Here is a 19416-nt window from a genome sequence, read left to right on the forward strand (position 1 = left end):
ACAGACAACAGTCAACCTCATAGAATGCCTAGCAAAATAGGTTTACATATACAACCTGTTCATATGTTCACTAACTAAAAAAGGACACACAGAAAAATCTATTTTGTAATTTTCAGAAATATGTATTTCCTCCATCACATCATGTCTTACTACGTACTAGATCAACATTAAAATATCTGAGAGTGATGAACTAACTAAAAAAGGACACACAGAAAAATTTATTTTGTAATTTTTAGAAATATGTATTTCCTCCATCACATCATGTCTTACTACGTACGTACTAGATCAACATTAAAATATCTGAGAGTGATGAACGTATTCATCTCCATCTCAATGTACAATCTTATAATCCTAAATGTCTTTCTACCCACAGCTGGGATTCCTGGCATCTCTAAAAGGTTGTCTGGACCTCCGATCTGGAGTTCTGGAGAACTTCTTCCATGACTACACCTTCCTGGGCTCCCATACCTGCTCGCTCTAGGTGGTGGCTTCCAGTAATAGTGCCTCTGACTGAGTGGTCTCCAGCCCCCCACTCCACCCCACTCAGGATTTGGTGCTTCATTTATTCTTCCAGTAATCTTTCAGACGTTCCTTTGTTCTAGCCCCAGAATTCGAGGGCCAACCCCTCTTCCCTCACCCTCCACCCACTTCCCAAGCTGAATATTAGGACCTCTGCTGGGGTCAGAACTCTGGCCTCTGCTTGGCCATCCAGGGAATATGAAAAGCTTCATTCCTAAGAAATAATCCAGCATACAACTGTAGCAATAAGAAAATGGCACCTACTCTCCACTCTGGATTAATCCACTATGGTGGGAAGTTAGAATATTTGGTAAAAGGAAAACAGAATTATTTTCCTTCCTCACAAGGAGGAAAGAAACACACTCCAGAATGATTTCTATGAGCAAGGCAAAGAAGCAAAAAAGGATCATACAAATCCTGGTCCTATAAAACACATTCTCAGATTCCGTATATAACCTACATATCAAAGGAATTGGTAGAGAGGATTCAGGTGAATGCCACACACAAAGCAGAGCAAATCAAAAAGCATCACAGAACTTGAGAACCAGCAAGGGCTTTAGAAATCATCATTTATTCCTCATTTTACAGAAAGTCCTGAGGAGACTTGCTCAAAGCCAGGAATAATTAATTCATGGCCAATTCACAATTTATTTTACTTTATTTTATTTTTAAGATTTATCTATTCATCCATTCAGAGAGAGCGAGAGAGAGGCAGACACATAGGAAGAGGGAGAAGCAGGCTCCATGCAGGAAGCCCGATGTGAGACTCCATCCCACGTCTCCAGGATCACACCCCAGGCTGCAGGCGGCGCTAAACCGCTGTGCCACCGGGGCTGCCCGCCAATTCACAATTTAAATGTATATTTCCTGATTCCTAACTCAAGGTTATGTCTCTGTGTTGTACTCGGTAAATGAGAGAGATCTTTACCCTAGGGAAGCATAAGAAGAAAGCACGGAACTCATCTCTCCTTCTGTATAAAAGAGGGAATTTAGTTCAATATCACAGAATCATATAGCCCCCAGCCTCCTCTTCCTCAACAGGAATTCATTATTTTTCTCAGTACACAAAGGAATGACCGTTTAAAATCACACTCAAGGAAAGGCTCAGGTTTAGAACACTTTTGTCCTCATCATTCATATAAAGTTTATCAATCTGTGTATCATGAATACTATGTAGGCATATATTATGGATGTATGGATAGATTGATTGATAGATCAATCATGAATCTGTGTAAACAGATTCCTTTGTCATCTAGGCCTTGAATTTGAAGGAAAAAAAGGAAGATAGTAGTTTGGACAGAACACTGATATATATGGTATATACCTTTTCACTAGTCAATAAACAAGTAATCTAGAGAACTTCTGAAAAACAGAATGGAGCTTTATGTGCACGTTTCTACAAATGCATTACTTAGTTGAATTACATTGCAAGAGAGCTACCACCCTACCATACCCCTGTAAAACTGGAAGTTTCTGTATACCTGCTTATAAGAAAAGCCTTTCCCTTTAATACTACATCACTTTAATTTTTTTTTAACAAATAAGTCAGGAATCTTCATTAAAAGCTAGTACAATTTTAAAGCTTTAATTTAAAAAATATTAATTTAAAATGTCATTAACTTAGGTTGTAGAATTGACAAAGCCATCTGTATAAAAAACTGAAGAAATAATAATTTTTCTTACATTTAATAGAAGCCTATATTCTGGTAGGCACTGCACATAACTTACCTTTTAATCTATTGTAGCCAATTTGTTTATCACAGAATCTGAAATAAGAATACACTGGCTAAATTGTATAATGTAGTTGTCTCTAAAATTAACAAATTTATTTTTAAAGCCCTTACAGATTGTACAGCCTAAGTGACTGTAGTTTAAACATGTACACATTTAGGACTGTACACAAAGTCTGTATTTTATAACCTTTGACCTAATTTATAATTTTTAACCTATACAAGATAAGAAACAAATCCTTAACTGCCTACCTGATTAAACATTTCTCAGAATTCCTGAAAAAGGCACACAAAGAAACTGCCTTGCTCCTGAAAACTACTGGGACTTGAATTCTGAGAAGGGAGAAAGCTTAACTGGAGCTGGACAAATTCAACAGCCCTTCATTCTTGACATAGATTGCATATTCCTGGAGCTCTAGGGGAATATTTCAGAGGATGGAATTCACAAATCAACATTTTAAAGACAATAACACACATATTTTAATTCTTAGGATGAATTAAAATCTGAAGTAGTGAGAACATATTTGTGTTTAAAATATTTAAATGGCAAAAACAGACTCAGGAAAAACCTATTTATACCCTGTTGACTCTTCTCATGACTCAGTATTATTAATTTATCATAGTATATTTGTTAAAATTCAGAGAACATCCAGGTAAATTGATTTTCAATAAAGTAATTTACCTTTCCTGGTGTTTTTAAAATGCATTTAACTTTCTCAATTACACTTGAAACATCCCCAGAATCTTTCACTTTCTTCCTGATATCGTCTTCCAATTCTTCCCACTGAAAAGCACCTGCAAACAATATATGTTGGATTTTTATGTTAAAACAGTAAATACAAATGAAGCTTTCTCATTAGATATCACTGTTCCTTCTTTTAGTATTTTTTTACATATCCTTGTAATTACACTAAAACATTTAAACAATTCTCACATTTTTATAAAAAATCAGTTTGCCTTCCCCTAATGTATTTCTCAAAACCTAAAGCCTGCCTCCCCTGGACGGTTGCCACCTCTTTACAGTAGACGGTCACCTAAAAATGATAGCAATGGCCAGAATATTAGTTGCCATCACAAGTAGTCCTTCCTACACTCAAACTATTTAGTTGCTCTAAGTAAGAAGGTCGATGTGTGTTTTTTTTTTTTTTTCTAAACTGAATTAAATCATCCTAATCATGGAGGACGGTGACTACCATGACGTAGAGGAAGAAGCAGTAGGAACAGAATACATTCAGAAGGTCTTGCACATTGTCAGGGTCAGATCAGGATGTTCAATAGCCATCTCTACAGAACCAACCTGAAGAAGGGAGGCAGATAATGTCTTGCTGAGCTACATGACCATGGCACTGGAGCAAATCACTGCCTCTGGTCCCTCCCTGCCCTTGTCCTCACCCCAACCCACTTCCAAACTATCTCTTATTAGGCTCATTTCACATCTGTCCCACACTGTCAGTCCCTCTTCTGTGTCTTACAAAACTATTTGATGGTCAACAAAAGTTCTCCTTTCTCTAAGCACTTCTCTCACTTGGCTTATAGCAGCTTCCTAAAAAGCCTATCTGCTCCTCAGTGGCCTTCTCCTCACTGAATCAATCCCAGTACTTAATGCTGATAAGTTTCCAAAAGTATGGTTCAGATGACAATATGTGAAGAGATGACTCCTATCTATTTCATGCCTTATAGGAAGTCCTAGCTCCTAAAAACATAATTAACCAAGGGGTAGGGAGGGCAGGCATAATTGGAAGACCCAGGCTCTAGTTCTATCTCTGCCATTCATTACTGGTGTGACTTTCAGCAAGTCATTTCACCTCTGTGTAACTCATGATCCTTTTTGATCTCTCAATCTATTTCTTCTGATGTCCCCTTTTCTGTATCCAGAACTTTGCCAGATGTCTTCATGGACATTAGGGGTGGAGAGAGCACATAATAAAGATTTACTGAACCAATGAGATTAGGCAATTGCAGCCAGACTCAGCCAACTGATTCAAAGCTACTTTGAAGAGTCAAGTGATAGTCCAGTGGCTCTTAGGTGTCATTACAGTCGAGCCCTGTAGCACTTGGCACTCTAGAGTATCTTTAAACTTCTTACTTAACCTGCATATTTTCTAGAAAGTGGGAGAGGGAAAGAGGGCCCTGATCTAGGCTATTTGCAACCTCTGTGGTGCAAATATTCCCACCATGGCCAAATTCATGCCACCAACATGACATTACAGAGCAGAGTTGGGAAGAGATAAACACAATCAGCTTTCACAGGCCAGTGCCAGCCAGCTCCAGCACACCACTGCTTCTTCCTACCTTTGATGCTCTTTTTCTGACTTCACTGTCATCTCCCCTTCCTCCTCAAATTCCCAAAGGTTTGCAATCTAGAAATGTCCATGTTTTTTGTTTTCATTTTTCTGCACTAAGGATTTTTAACTTTAAAGTCGCATACTCCTTTTGCAATCTGCTAAATTCTTTGCACTGTGTCTCCAGAAAATTTCCCATACGCACATAGACATTACAGTCTATATTAAAATGTCAGAAGTTAAAGAACTCCTGAGAATCCAACAGAACCCAGATCAAAAGAATTTACTGTATGCCAGTGATTGTCAGCTATAGTTGTGCCTTACATTTACCCGAGATCTTTCATAAAATACTATCAAGGAGATATCATTCCCAGACCAATTAAACTAGAATTTCTGGGGCTGGAGCCCAGACATCATTTTAAAAGGCTCATAGATGACTTTAAGGTGCACAGAGTGCTATTGATCACTGTTCTTCAGACATTTCACCCATGATCAAAAACCAGGATCAGCAGTATGTGGCAAGCAGTAGGTATTTTTGATAGTTTACACTCACACATGCTAAGGGAGACAACAGATATTATCTCCTAAAAAAATAAATTGTACTAACAAATACCTACACAGTATCTCCTTTCAGAATATTATTTGAGAGAAAGCAAGAATTAAGTCAAAATACATGGGATTAACAGCAGGTAAATCCCTAAATTAACAGTAGGTAAATGTCATGGAGTTCTATCTCTGCCACTCATTTATCTGAGAATAGACATAGAAAGATTCAGTAACTAAAAATGAAAGTAAGACAAGTTTATAGGGCACTCTAAGGATTGGGCTGTTCTTATAATTAGAAATGCTAATGAGTCATCTTTGACATGCTTTGGTCCAAATTAAGCAATAATCCTTATACTTAAAGACTTTCTTTTCTTTTTTAAATCGTGGTAAAAACGTTTACCACGTGGGGTGCCTACAGATGGCTCAGTCAGCTAAGTGTCTGACACTTGATTTTGGCTCAGGTCATGATCTTGGGGACTTGGGATTGAGCCCCCATCAGGCTCCATAGCCAGCAAGAAGTCTGCTAGAGGATTCTCTCTCTCCATTTGCCCCTCTTCCTGCTCTCTCTCTCCCACTAAAATAAATAAGTAAATCTTTAAAAAGAAGAACCTCTAACATGTGATCTTTTTGACAGAATTTTAAGTGTACAATACAGTATTGTTAACAATAGCCATGATGTTGTACAGATCTCTAGAACTCACTCATCTTGCATAACTGACTGGGATTTTCTATTTAGTTAACTTCTCAGAGCACTGACTGACTGAGGTTCTTAGGGAACACGGTATACTCATGCATGCAAGCTGCATTTTTAGGCAGTGCAGAAAAGAGCATACCGTAGAATAATTTCAAGAGTTGGAAGATACTAGGCAAGCTGAAGATGAAAACTCATTTCCACATGTTCATTTACTCTGGTGGCATTTCAACAAGATGTGAAATTCTAAGGGCCATCTGTGGTATGAAGAGCTCAAAGCAAAATTCCTGAGGCTCTTACATACATTTCAATTCCTAACCATCTGAAATTGTGTGAGTCAGGAATTTGCAAGCATAATGACTATCAAGTATTGCAAGAATGTCACACCGTATGCCAATAAAACTTGCCCGCAAACTGCTGGCCTCACTCTTTCTCTCTGAGTAATAGTCTTTCGGCCCTTATATAGTATACAGTGTGAGCTGTTATCTAATGGAAAATTAACATACACAAATCACATACTTCTACTGTGTCTATTTATTTAGAAGCCTGAATAGGAGAATACACTGGAGCCTTATGTTAACCAGACCATTTAACTGACCTTTCCTAAATACAGGACCCAAACATCCATAGTGACATATATAAAAAATTTCAAATTCCTGAAGATTAAAAAGAAGTATCTTATTTAGAGGAAATTAAGACATTCTTTGTAATTTGGTTAAAAAAAAAAAGTAGGTGATAGATTGAAGATGGTTTTTCAGTCCATGTTTGCTCAGGGCAAATATTCCTGAGCAAGCCATGCTGTGTTATGGAGTTCACCTTGGCATTACCAACCCTACAGACATGAGTACAGACAGCCCCTGTCTTCACTGCCCCCCTAACATAACTTGTGGGTAGGCCAGGGCTTCTATGAGGAAACCACTGAATAACTGGTCTTAAAACTTGTGCTCGGTTCAAAAGTTTTAAAATGACCAACAGCAGCAGCAAGAAAAACAAGCAAAACAAAAAATTTCATAAGCCTGGCCTCTTTATTAAAGTCTCTAAATATATATATATGTGTGTGTGTGTGTGTGCGCGCGCGCTTAAAATTTTCCTTTGATTTGATAAAAAATATTTTTTTTCCTAAAGATTTTATTTATTCGAGAGTGAGCATGCAAGAGAGAGAACATAAGCAGGGGGAGGGGCAGACAGAGAAGGGGAAGCAGAATCCTCGCTGAGCTGGGAGCCCAATGTGGGGCTGATCCCATGACCCTGAGATCATGACCTGAGCCGAAGGCAGACACTTAACGGACTGAGCCATCCAGGTGCCCCTGATAAAAAAATATTTCCTAAATAAACGGTAATCTATGCACAAAGACTAGAGGATAAAACAAAACAATAAGTGTTTAGACATCTGAAGAGTAGGAATTGTGATTTTTTTTTCTTAACTAATTTTCTCCATTTTTACAAACTTGTCTTTACCATACAAATACAACTTTAGTATCTTTTTAAACATAATTTTAAAAAAAGACAATTTAAACATCACTTTTGTTTGAGTCTGAGGTTATACTCCATAAATACAGTATAAGTAGTAAGTACCTGCTAAAGCATTTATTTTCCCTGCTCCTCAAAGCATTGGGGTCTCCCTGAAGCCTCAGGTCAATGGTCTGTGGCCCAGCTCTTACCTGACACCACCTCTTCTCTGGTTCTTGACATACAAGGAGAGAACAAACAGAGCAGAAATGCAACAGCTCCGTGTCAGGTTGGGAAGCCTGGGCTCTGAAGTGGTCAAGGGCCGTAGCAAGCTTTCCTTGCCATGATGATGCACCTCTGCCTCTAACTGCTATTTCCAGGCTCATTTAGTTTTCACCTGTCCACAAAGCACCCACCTGCCCCACCCTCAGGCAGGGGCTCCAGTTCCCAAGAACTCCCATGAGTCAGTCTTGCAGCTGACCCCATTCTGACTTTGTGCCCTGAGACTGATAACTGGGTCCCTCTGCTGGGCCTCTAGACTAAATGCCAGGCTCTTATTCCCCTGGCTGTGCCTGGCACCCAGTTCTTCCCAGAGCATGTAGTCCAAAGCATCAGCATTACCTGGGAGACTGCTAAATGCAGAACCTCATGCCCCACCCGTGGGCCTACTGACTCAGAATCTGCACCTGAGGGGCGCCTGGGGGGCTCAGTTGGTTAAGTGTCTGCCTCAACTCAGACCTCCCTTCGGCTGAGGTCATGATCTCAGGGTCCTGGGATCGAGCCCCATGTTGGGCTTCCTGGTCAGCGGGGAGTCTGCTTCCTCTTCTCTTTGCCTCTCTCCCTGCTCATGCTCTCTTCTCTCTCTAGTAAATAAATAAAATCTTAAAAATAAAAAAAAGAATCTGCACATGAACAAGATTCCTAGCTCACTTGCATGCATATCAATTTGAAAAGCACTGGTCCAAATGACGGACAAGCGGTAGCACCTACACCTGTTGTCAGAATAATGGCCTTCCTGAGGTTGATCTCCAGAGTAACGGCACTTCCTTATTAAACTCTTGTCTTGCCTGCTCTACTCTGTCCTCCTACTGTCATCAGAGATGAGCTTGCCAAAGCCCAGTCTGATCATGCTTAGAATTCTAGAACAGCTTCTATGAACAGCTTCCAGTCAGCTTGCCAGCCTCGTTGCCTGCAAGCCTTCACCTCCCGCTATGCTCCAGCCATGGCAAACTGTGTGGTTCCTGGAAAACAGCAGTTACTAAAGATTACATTTTCCTTAATGCATGTTTCCCAAAAGGGGGCTGAGGAAAGGACTCGTTTTCCTTCCCCTTTTCTTCCATCTACATGTATTAATTTTGCAACTTAAAAAGAAGTAACTCTCTGCAAAATAGACAAGCAGGTCTGTCACTGGAGATACAACTAACTTTTATTGCTACCTTGTTAAAGAGGATATAACTGACTTCAAAGTGTTCATGTGCCTTTGAAGGTATTCAATAGATACTGTAGTAAACTTGCTGAGTAACTCATAATTTCAACAGTAACCTCATTGAAAAGTCAAACACTTCATAGTTCTCTAAACATCATTAAAGACATTTTTACTTTTAAAATATAAACATTTTTGTTTTTCAGAATTAGCCTTAGATTCTAAGCTGTGAGACTCAAAGTTTAAACATGGAAAACTGTAGTACTAAATGAAGTGTTTCACTAGTCTGTTTTATTCGTGCAATGATTCACAGCTACTAGAGTCTACTCATTAATTCAACCAACACAAAACCTGCGATGTTGAAGGCACTGTGTTGGTGTGCTCTGTAGGAGTGGTTATTTATGCCTCTTCTAAGCCAATACTCACTGAATAATGGGTTTAAGACCTACCACCACCATTCTACCCCTATGTAGGTACAGGTATATACAGAGAGGTTTTTTTTAAACTTATCTTTAAGTAATCTCTCCACCCAATGTGGGGATGAACTCAAGAACCCAACATCAAGAAGTGTATGCTCTAGCTACTGACTGAGCCAGCCAGGCACCCTCATATATATATATATACATTTAAATCCACTTAAATCTTCATACTGCAATATGAAATCAATATACTTCATACTGTACTTTTTTAAACCATTAATTTTTATTTTAACTTATAATAAAACTATGTAACAAAAGCCCAAATGAAAAAATATTATTTTAACATCAATTATTTCAAATGAAGACTACCCAAAAGTTTCTTACAAATATGAAACAGCACTTTATTTGCAAACCTTTATAAACGTATCTGTCCCCCATTCTGAAGTCTAAAAATAGATTATAAATGTTTCTCCATCCACATTCCAGAGGAGTGACCTTAACTTAATATTTCATCAGTACATGATTCCAAGTGAAAAATTAAAGAAAGGTCTCAGAAATTTTCTATTTAGATGCTTTCTTTAAAAATCATTTTATATCAATTATTTTCCATTCTTAAATGGGACACTTGGATGTGATACCCTCAATGCACTGGCAAAAATGACTCAGATAAAACTTCTATTTTTTAAAATATATAAATATTTTATATAAAATAAAATATATATATATAAAATATATAAATTTTAAAATATAGCAGTGATACCTTCAATGCACTGGCAAAAATGACTCAGATAAAACTTCTATTTTTTAAAATATATTTTTAAATATAACAAGTATTTAAAAGGACAAGAGAGGAGATCCCTGGGTGGCTCAGCAGTTCAGCGCCTGCCTTTGGCCCAGGGCGTGATACTGGAGTCCCGGGATCGAGTCCCGTATCAGGCTCCCTGCATGGAGCCTGCCTCTCCCTCTGCCTGTGTCTCTGCCTCTCTCTGCCTCTGTCTCTCTCTATCATGAAAAAATAAATAAAATCTTAAATAAATAAATAAATAAATAAATAAATAAATAAATAGGACAAGAGGAAAAATAATTGATAAGCCCTATCTTAAAAAGATAAGCACACAGTAAGAAAAAAAAGTAAAATATAAACTAGTCAAAGTTGCGGTGCCTGGCTGACTCAGTTGGTAGAGTGTGTGACTCTTGATCTTGGGGTTGTGGGTTCAAGACCCACACTTGGGGCCAAGATTACCTAAAAATAAAATCTTCAAAATAAGCAAACTAATTAAATAAAATAAAACAGCCAAGGTTGATCAGATCTCAGCCTTAAACTAACTTCAGGTATTATTTCCAGTTCCTAAACTGAATGCAGGTACTTTGCTAAATTCTCTCAATTATATCCAAAATCTAAGAGTAAAACAGAAAAGTGAATAAATAGCCAGCTTTTAAGATGCAGATACTGAAGCATGTAGGTGACTCAGTCGGTTAAGCATCTGACTCTTGGTTTTGGCTCAGGTCATGATCTCAGGGTCATAATCTCAGGGTTCTGAGACCAAGCCCCACATTGGGCTCCTCGCTCATTGGGGAGTTGGCTTCCTCTCTCCCTCTGCCCCTTCCTTCGCTCATGCTCTCTCTTGTGCATGCTTCTGCACACCCTCTCTCTCTCTTGCTGTCTCTCTCTAAAATAAATAAGTATTTTTAAAAGATGTAGATACTTATTTTCATTCACACTTTGAAAATCTTGTTTCTTTAGAGTTAGACTAGACGATAAATTCTAGTGTTTTCACATTTTGGATATTTAAAATACTAACATATCTGCTCAGGAGGAAAAGAAGTTATTTTCACAAGTAGATGTAAAACCAAGGCAAATAAACTTACAAGGAAGATGGAAAGCTTGAACAATTTACATATATATACCACAAAGACTATTTCATGTTAGGATCATAATCCTTACCTCAGATGATAGAAAGAAGATAAATGTGACACTAACCAATACACCTGAGGACCAGAGACATGGTTCCTTTCAAAAACTTAAGAGAATATACCAGAACCATTTAACAGGATACCTGAATAAATGAAGCGCAGAATGTCCGATAAACAGGAACAGAAGAGGGCGTCTTTAACAATGACACGTAAGGGCGGGTTGCCTGGAGAATCCTGGCTAGCACCTGGAAATGCAGTGTCTCTGTTTATACTGAAGAGGTCCTGGGTTGTCCGGATGATACTGGAATCCTGAATGTCAGCGGGACTCTTCACATTGAAAAGTAGCATGAAAACATGGCTTACGGCACACAGAACAATCTTGTGGGCCTCAGCAACTTCCTTTAAATCTGAGTTGTAAAATACCACGTCCACACACTGGCAGCAGAACAGCAAGTTATTTAAATCAGAGTTATAATGCGATGCTTCAGCCTTTAAGACAGGCATTTTTTCTGTTTCAAAAACAAAATAAAAGTGATAAGTTATTCTTTAGGTCTACACAATCATTTCAGGTTTCTTTTAAGCACGACAAAATAATATTTTCTTTTTTTTTTTTTTTTTAATTTTATTTATTTATGATAGTCATCAGAGAGAGAGAGAGAGAGAGGCAGAGACACAGGCAGAGAGAGAAGCAGGCTCCATGCACCGGGAGCCCGACGTGGGATTCGATCCCGGGTCTCCAGGATCGCGTCCTGGGCCAAAGGCAGGCGCCAAACCGCTGCGCTACCCAGGGATTCCCAAATAATATTTTCTTAATATTGTTGAGTTGAGCCACATGAAATTGCCAATACTTGGCCATTTGTGACCTACCAAAGACAGCAATTTTGTATAAAAATCTAATTGTAAACACATATAAATTGGTTATTCTGAGATAACAGTCACAGAAATACTGTATTTTTTATAGTGCAAATGAAAATTGTACTAATTCCCATTAAGAGCAATAAAAATAGTGCTTTTCAGTATTTGTATGTCCCCAAATAAAATCTCTCTCCAAATACTGAATTTCAGTATGTTGGTGGTTATCAGTGCTTACTTTCACCTGATAAAAAAATGCAAATTACTGAACAAGTTCTGAAGAACCCAACCTCACATTTGAAGTCGTCTTCCTCCTGGGTTTGGAAATGCTGGTGGGGGAAAAAACTGTCAAAATTACATTATTAAAATTGCAACCTTCCAAAGCCAGGGCTCGGAGTCTTAAACTCCGTTGTTTGAAACCATCTTGACCATTTTATTTTGATTCTAAAATTAATATTTTTTTCCTCCTAGTAAAACGAGAACCAGCATTTCCCCCTCGGCACACCTCAAGTAGAGTGTTGGTGAGACTCCCTAATTTCCAAAAAAAAAAAAAAAGTATGTAACCTTCCATTTCCTAGTTTGATCACTAACAAAGAGAGATTAGCCTTCAGGCAATTGAGAACATCCCCAGAGAGGATTGCACCCTAGGCCCTCATCACAGACCCTAACTATAAAATATCTGCTGTCTAGCTTTTATCCTAAGCTGAGCCGAGGAAAGGGTTATCGGTAAAGGGTTGCTGCAAAGATATGTATCTACTAAACCAGTAAAATTCAAACTTCTCTAGGAAGAAAAATTCTTTACTCTAAAGCAAACCTTCGGTCTCTAAAATCGATAATAACACGGTATTTTGGTGGTTAGGCTTTTCCTAACCTACACCCCACTCTTGCTTCCCTCTGCTGCCTCAGGTACCTCCCAGACCCTGGATGGCTAAGAACAACCTGAAAGCCACACGCCCGGGAGCCCCGGGTCCATTCTTAGAACAAGTAAGCACCAGAACGATGTTCAGTGGGATACCTAACAGAAGGGCACGAAGAACCACTTGTGAGAACTGAGACTGCATTTGCTGACCAGACACTTCTGAAAGCCCTGTTCACTAGGTGACCCAGTGCCCCAAGTGGAGACCCACGTGAGAAATTTCTTCTAGTGCTAAATGGCATGAATTGCTTTGCTTTCTCAGATCAACTGTTGTGTTTTCTCTTCTTCAATAATAAGAACCAAGAAATTATCTGCCTCCATTGTTTATTTGGCTATTCCCCACCCATCTTCTTATCCAAAAAGTATTTAAAGCAGTAGGTTTGCTATGTAACCAGCCAAGTCTCCCCTCTCACTTTGCACACCGGAAAATTCAAAGCCATCTGTGTATTACTTAGGATCTATAGATCTGCTTTAAAAAAAAAAAACAACCAAAAATTTCCCATACTAATTTATGTTTTTTTGATTTTTAATTTATGTTGATTTATTTAACAAGTACTTATCAAGTACCTACACTTTAAAACAATATCCACAGCAAATTGGTCTGCATGAGTACTATTACTCTATCTCTATGAGAATTATTAAAAATTTGATGAAAATTAATTTTGATAAAAATTGTGTATATTTATTTTTATTTTCCTCTAACCTTGGGTTATGAACATTTTCAAACATTTGAAAAAGTTCAACGAATGATACAATAAGCACACATATATCCTTCACTTGGATTCTGTAATTAACATTTTGTCATGTTTGCCATATCTCTAGGTAGATACACACTTACACACAGACTCATATTCCTGAATCATGTAAAAGTAGAGTTGTAATCATAAAGATATTTCAGCTATAAATACTTTAATACTCATTTCCAAAAAATAAGGACATTCTTCCATTAATGATAGAACCATTACCATACATCCAAAAATTAACAATTCCCTCATGTCACCTAATTTCCAGTCCATATTAAAATTTTACCCAACTGTCCTGAGAAAAGTCTTTGAGATGTTTTTATTGAACCAGTATCCAATCAAGGTTCATGCACTGCATTTGCTTATCATTTCTCTTAGACTTTAATCTAAAATAGCTCTTCACCACATACACTATTTTTAAAAGAAGCTTGTAGACTCAAGTTTAAGACAGTCCAAAATGGGTCCAAAGTACCAGCTACTTCAGAATCACCTGGAAACGTATTTTAAAAGCAGATTCCAAATTTGGGAACAACTGCTCTAACACTTGTGAAGTGATCTATAATAAATATCAACTGAATGTCTAGACATTGGTTAGTAAATGCACCTGGTTGTTCAAGCTGAGGTGGTCTAATTCCATGAAATGAGTTGCTCATTTTTCTTTTCTTCATTTTTTCACTTGTCTTCTGATTTAAGGCTTGAATCATAAAATACTCCAACTAAAACAGGAATCAAATTTTAATTAAGTTAAAACTAAATCTTCAACAAAATTATGTATCTAACGTAATTATTTGTACCCCAAATCAGATTTGCCAAATGTTTTTAATTCCAGTACCATCTACATGTACGCTTTACCAAACACTTAAACAATTTGTTTTTCTTTTTTAAAAAATGTATCAAGTTGAACAGACTGTGCTTGTCCAAGCATAAATAAACTATCTATTCAAGAAGGAACTGTTTATTCTCTTGAATAATCAAGAAAGTCCAGCAGTACAACTGTGTGACTGTCAATAACCATCTCGTGGACAACCGCAGCAGTCAATACTAGAGAAATTCAAGGCTGGACAGATCTGGCTCTATGTCACAGATGCTCAGATCAACTAGGGATGTTTACATATGCTCTATTTTTTCTTGAATAAATTACACTGAAATACATCCTTTATGTTAGAAATTAAAAATCCTGGGGTGCCTGGCTGGCTACATCAGCAGAGCATGCAACTCTTGATCTTGAGATTTTCAATCCGAGATCCATTTATTAGGTGTAGAGATTACTAAAAAATAAAATCTTAAAAATAAAATCCTAACCACACTCACTTGCACAGCACAAGGCCTATATGCCTTGTGCTGTAAGGCTTGGGGCAAAGGTACAAATAGAGGTCCATGTACCACATACACTAATATTTAAACTCTGTAAATCAAGAAAACAAACTAATCTGTAAAAGACGTTATATCCTCTTACTTTGACAGATATAACATCATAAAAGCCTAGAAGGCCAGGTTTGGATTTAAATTCTCAGACTTCTCAGAACTTCAGGTAGGACAGGGAGAGCTGGCCTTAATTCCAGATCCCAAGACCTCCCCTTCTCGTCTCACCCCTGCTCCATCCCAAGCCTCAAGGAGCTTTTTGCATACGAGCAGACATCCAGGCCTGCATATCCAAAACCTCCTACGCCATCATCCTATGGCCACCTTTCAGACTTGGGGACACACACACTAGTAATGCAGTCCACCTGCGGGAGGATCAACCCAGGAAAAAGGCCTGCGCAGGCCTGAGAAACAGACCGCTGGTCAGAGAACTTTGGGGTCCTGCATTTGGAACATGGTTGTAGCACTGTAACAACAGAACTTTCTTTTCTGCATTAATGGAAATGTTCTGTAATATCTGTGCTATTGAATACGGTAGCCACAAGGCACATGTAGCTATTAAGCACCTGAATGTGAGTAGTGTCTCTGAGGAACTAAATTTTCTTCAGTTAATTTAAATATAAATAGCTATAGCTATCTGTGGGTAATGGCTACCCTAACCCAATGGTGCAGGCCTAGAAGGGCTACTAGCTCCAGGAGGGCATACCCCTTGGCTCCATCAACTTGTGACATGGTGGTGCAACTGGAGGGAGTGCCAGATGGGGCTCTCGAAAGATAAAGGGCACACACTCCTCTTGCCCAGGTCTTCATCCTTGATTCTTAAATACAAGATTTTAAATGCTCCTTTAACTTTGACATTATCGCCTCCATCTATACTCCTGCAAATACCACCATTTCTTACAGTCAAGATCTAAGCTGTATTTTACTATTCAACAATCTCAAAAGGGATCATTCTGATCTTATTTCTACATTCTCACCAAGTCTTAAGGATAAAAGAAACTGCCATGTCTTTCTTCCAACCTTGACCACATCTTCAGTTCTTATCATGCCTCCAACCCTAACTGCAACACCAGGCATTAGGAGCAAAGAGAAACAAGGAGGAGGAAGCAGAAGCAAGCAGAGGCAAGTGGGAGTTGGCAGGTGGGAAGAGTGACCCTGGGATGTCAGGTTCAGGAAGTGGAGCCGGGAACAAGGAAACCTACATACTCCAAGAGAACCAGCCCCCTCTCCTCTCCACAATGAAACCGAACTGTCATTTCCCCCCAGTTCCCTAGGTATTTCTGGGAAATGCAAGATTCTTAGACTAAATTCAGATTGTTTTTAATCCACTACAATATAATATCTTATTTATTTATGATAGTCACACAGAGAGAGAGAGAGGCAGAGACATAGGCAGAGGGAGAAGCAGGCTCCAGGCACCGGGAGCCCGATGTGGGATTCGATCCCGGGTCTCCAGGATCACGCCCTGGGCCAAAGGCAGGCGCCAAACCGCTGCGCCACCCAGGGATCCCTATAACATCTTTGATAGGAAAATTAGATGTCAGTCCTCTCTACCTTTCTAACCTTTCTACTTTTTACTTGTCACTGTAAATAAATAAGATGAAAGTTTCTCATAGTCATTGTAATATCAATATTGTGAGTCTATCTTAATGCTGTATTATTAATATTTCTTTACATTAGTGGGCTAAATAATAGCCACTTATACATGACAGAAATCAGAACCATTTATATTTGGTTCTTATTTTATCTTTGGTTCTTATTTGGAGCCTGGTAACTTAAATTTCTACAGTCATTTATGGAGACCTCAACAGTTTGACATGAATCTACATAATGAATATTCTGGTATACTGGAAAGAGTACTTGATGAAGAGCCAGGGAACTAATGGAAAAGTCCGAAGTGTTCCTGCCCAATGGGGGGTTTACTTTGGTTTAGACCTCTTCATATTTACCATTTCTGTTGAGTGGAGTCACTTCTTAGAGGATTGAAAAGATAGTTCCAAAGTCAGTTAATAGTTACGTGATACCACTCCACAGTATTCTCCAAGCACCATGAAGTCCTGATATTGTAGGGAAGGTGCTGTGTGCTAAGACAGGCCTCCAAAATGTCTACAGGACCCAGTAAATGCTGTAGCTATAGAGAGAGCAAATCCCAGTTTCTCAAATATCCAACAACCAGCTATGTTTTTAAATATTTATTTATTTATTTGAGAGAGAGAGACATGGCTTGTAAACGCAAGCAGGGAAAGAGGCAGAGGGAAGGGAGAGAAGCAGACTCCCCACTGGGCTCAGAGCCTGACATGAGGGCTCCATCTCACAACCCTGAGATCATGACCTGAGCAGAAATCAAGAGTCGGACACTTAAACCAACTGTGCCATTTAGGCGCCCCAACAAGCTGTTTGTATAAGTAGTTTCTATGGATATTTTTGAGCTGAATCCTTTAGGAATATACAAAATCTTTCCAAAGCACACAGAGAAAGAAAAATCATTCTTTTCAAATAGTAGACAGACATGAAGGAGATCTTCACAGGCCCAATGGTTCAGGTAGCGAGGCTCACTGAACGTATGAAGATTATGAATAAAACTGAATCACAGGTTTGTGTAAGTAAATATGCTTTTGATATGTACACCAAGAAACAACATTGTCACCAAGTAGAAAATTCAAAAAATCCTATTAGACAACAGAAAATGCTTCATTTGCAGGGAAAAATAAAATAATTTTACTCTGACAAAATCTCACTTCTACTCTCATTTTATTTCTCAAAGCTAACACCAATCATGCTTTTAAAACTAAAGTTCTAACTGAGGTTCTAGAAAATAGCTTCACAGCCAACCTGACAAATGACTTTAATTTATGTAACAGGGATTATCACTTACCACTCCTCCAAAATACTTTCCTATGTAGAAGTCATCAAGGCTGTGTAGCTCAAGATAGGTTGCTCCTAGTTCTTTAGCAAGTTGGATCCCTTCACTTGTACTGACACAGCTCCCTCTGTCTGAGGTACACAGCGGGCATGTACAAGGTAATTCTTCTGAGAAAGTAAATATGAGGAACAAAGAGCTTTGAAATTAAACATGAAAAGAAATATGCACAGGCAACCTGAACCTTCAACAAATCAACAGCTCATAACAGAACCATAGTTCAGGGGCATTTGGTACTCCACTATCCACTAGACTCTGAATAAAAAGCATCAGTGTTAATAGAAACATCCCTAAAGTAAACAAGCTTTAAGTGCAAGAAGAATAAACAGTATTTTAGAAAACAGAAGAACTTAAAAATAAGTGAATATGTATTATCAAGGCTTTTATAGCAATTAAACCAATCAGCTAGGAATGGAGAACATGTTTCCTTTTATACAACCCTGACATGCTGAGTATCAATACAAATTAACAATTTCAGTTGCCCACAGAAACCATGGAAAACAGCCGGTTAGCTCTTTTTTTTCTTTTCCTTTCTTTCCTTTTTTTTTTTTTTTTTTTGTGATAAACTTGAAATACATTCACTGAGTTGATTAGATCTGAATCCTCAAGACTGCAAAATTTTGTAGGTTTCATTTAAAGTACATTCTTCTTAATCCAGACATTTCAATTATTAGACCCTAAAGTATTTGACTGCAGAAATCAAATTCAATCACTTTATCTTTCTCTTCAAGGTTAAAAAAAACCATACACTAAAGGAATAAAAAGTATTTATTCAAAATGTGAACTATCCTAAACATCATGGTTGTACCACATACAGATGTATGGCTGGGCAGGTGGTAGATCAACATATTTAGGACACTCTTTAAAAAAGCTAAAAATGTATGTTCAACTCTGAATTCATCAGCAAGCTTTGTTTTGTTTCATGACACATCATGTATATCATTGTTTAAATGGCAGCCAAGTCAGAGGAGGATAAATCCATTCCTAGAAATGCATGTTATTATAGATTCATTTCCCTGGGAAGCAGACTCTGAGATGGAGACTGGTGTGCAAGAGGTTTATTGGGGGGATGATCCTGGGAACAAATGTTCTCAGGGGTGAGGGAAGTGGGACTGGGCAGAGAAAAAATTCGAACTGCATTACAGCTACAACAAAGATCTCAGTGGATCCTACTGGGGAGGGGAGCTGGGGCTTAGATGGCCCTTTGGAATGGTTCTCCATTTGGGGAAAGGCAGCTGGACCTTTGTGTCCCTAAATCAATCAAGATAATCAGTGATTAGATGAGGGCTACCAGAGAAAGGGCAGAAGAATCTTGAGTAAGCAAGCAGCTTCTATCAGCACAAGGTAATGCTGGGGAAGGTACTCAGTCATGCGCCAGCAGCAGCCAAGTCTGGTAACAGAGCAAGCACAGTGGCCCTCAAAAGGCATCTGGGGGGCACCTGTGTGGCTCAGTCGGATGAGCGCCTGACTCTTGATTTTGCCTCAGGTCATGATCTCTGGGTCATGAGATCAGGCCTCATATGGGGCTCCTCACTCAGCATGGAGTCTGCTTGGGATTCTTTCCTCCTCCCTCTCCCTCTCTCTCTGTTCTTTCCACTGGATGCCTGCGCACACTCTAAAATAAATAAAATCTAAAAAAAAATTTTTTTA

The 19416-nt window shown here is 38.6% G+C and overlaps 1 protein-coding gene and 1 long non-coding RNA gene across 3 annotated transcripts in view; one reads left to right on the forward strand and one right to left on the reverse strand.

Moving 5' to 3' along the window:
- Positions 1-13499, forward strand: part of LOC119871108 — a 42544-nt gene extending 29045 nt beyond the window's left edge. Inside the window, exon 4 of the long non-coding RNA XR_005356671.1 lies at positions 12732-13499. This is a non-coding gene — a long non-coding RNA (uncharacterized LOC119871108). The remainder of the gene's footprint in view (positions 1-12731) is intronic.
- The window catches only part of RHOBTB3 (Rho related BTB domain containing 3), a 54673-nt gene that overhangs the window by 21501 nt on the left and 13756 nt on the right, over positions 1-19416 (reverse strand). For both annotated transcript variants that reach the window (XM_038532302.1, XM_038532301.1), the window contains exons 4-7: positions 17722-17876; positions 14089-14200; positions 11117-11482; positions 2932-3044 (exon numbers count right to left, since the gene is read on the reverse strand). In XM_038532302.1, the coding sequence (XP_038388230.1) occupies positions 2932-3044; positions 11117-11482; positions 14089-14200; positions 17722-17876 (746 nt within the window). The remainder of the gene's footprint in view (positions 1-2931; positions 3045-11116; positions 11483-14088; positions 14201-17721; positions 17877-19416) is intronic.

Source organism: Canis lupus, chromosome 3 (assembly GCF_011100685.1).
Source record: "Canis lupus familiaris isolate Mischka breed German Shepherd chromosome 3, alternate assembly UU_Cfam_GSD_1.0, whole genome shotgun sequence".
NCBI lineage: Eukaryota > Metazoa > Chordata > Mammalia > Carnivora > Canidae > Canis > Canis lupus.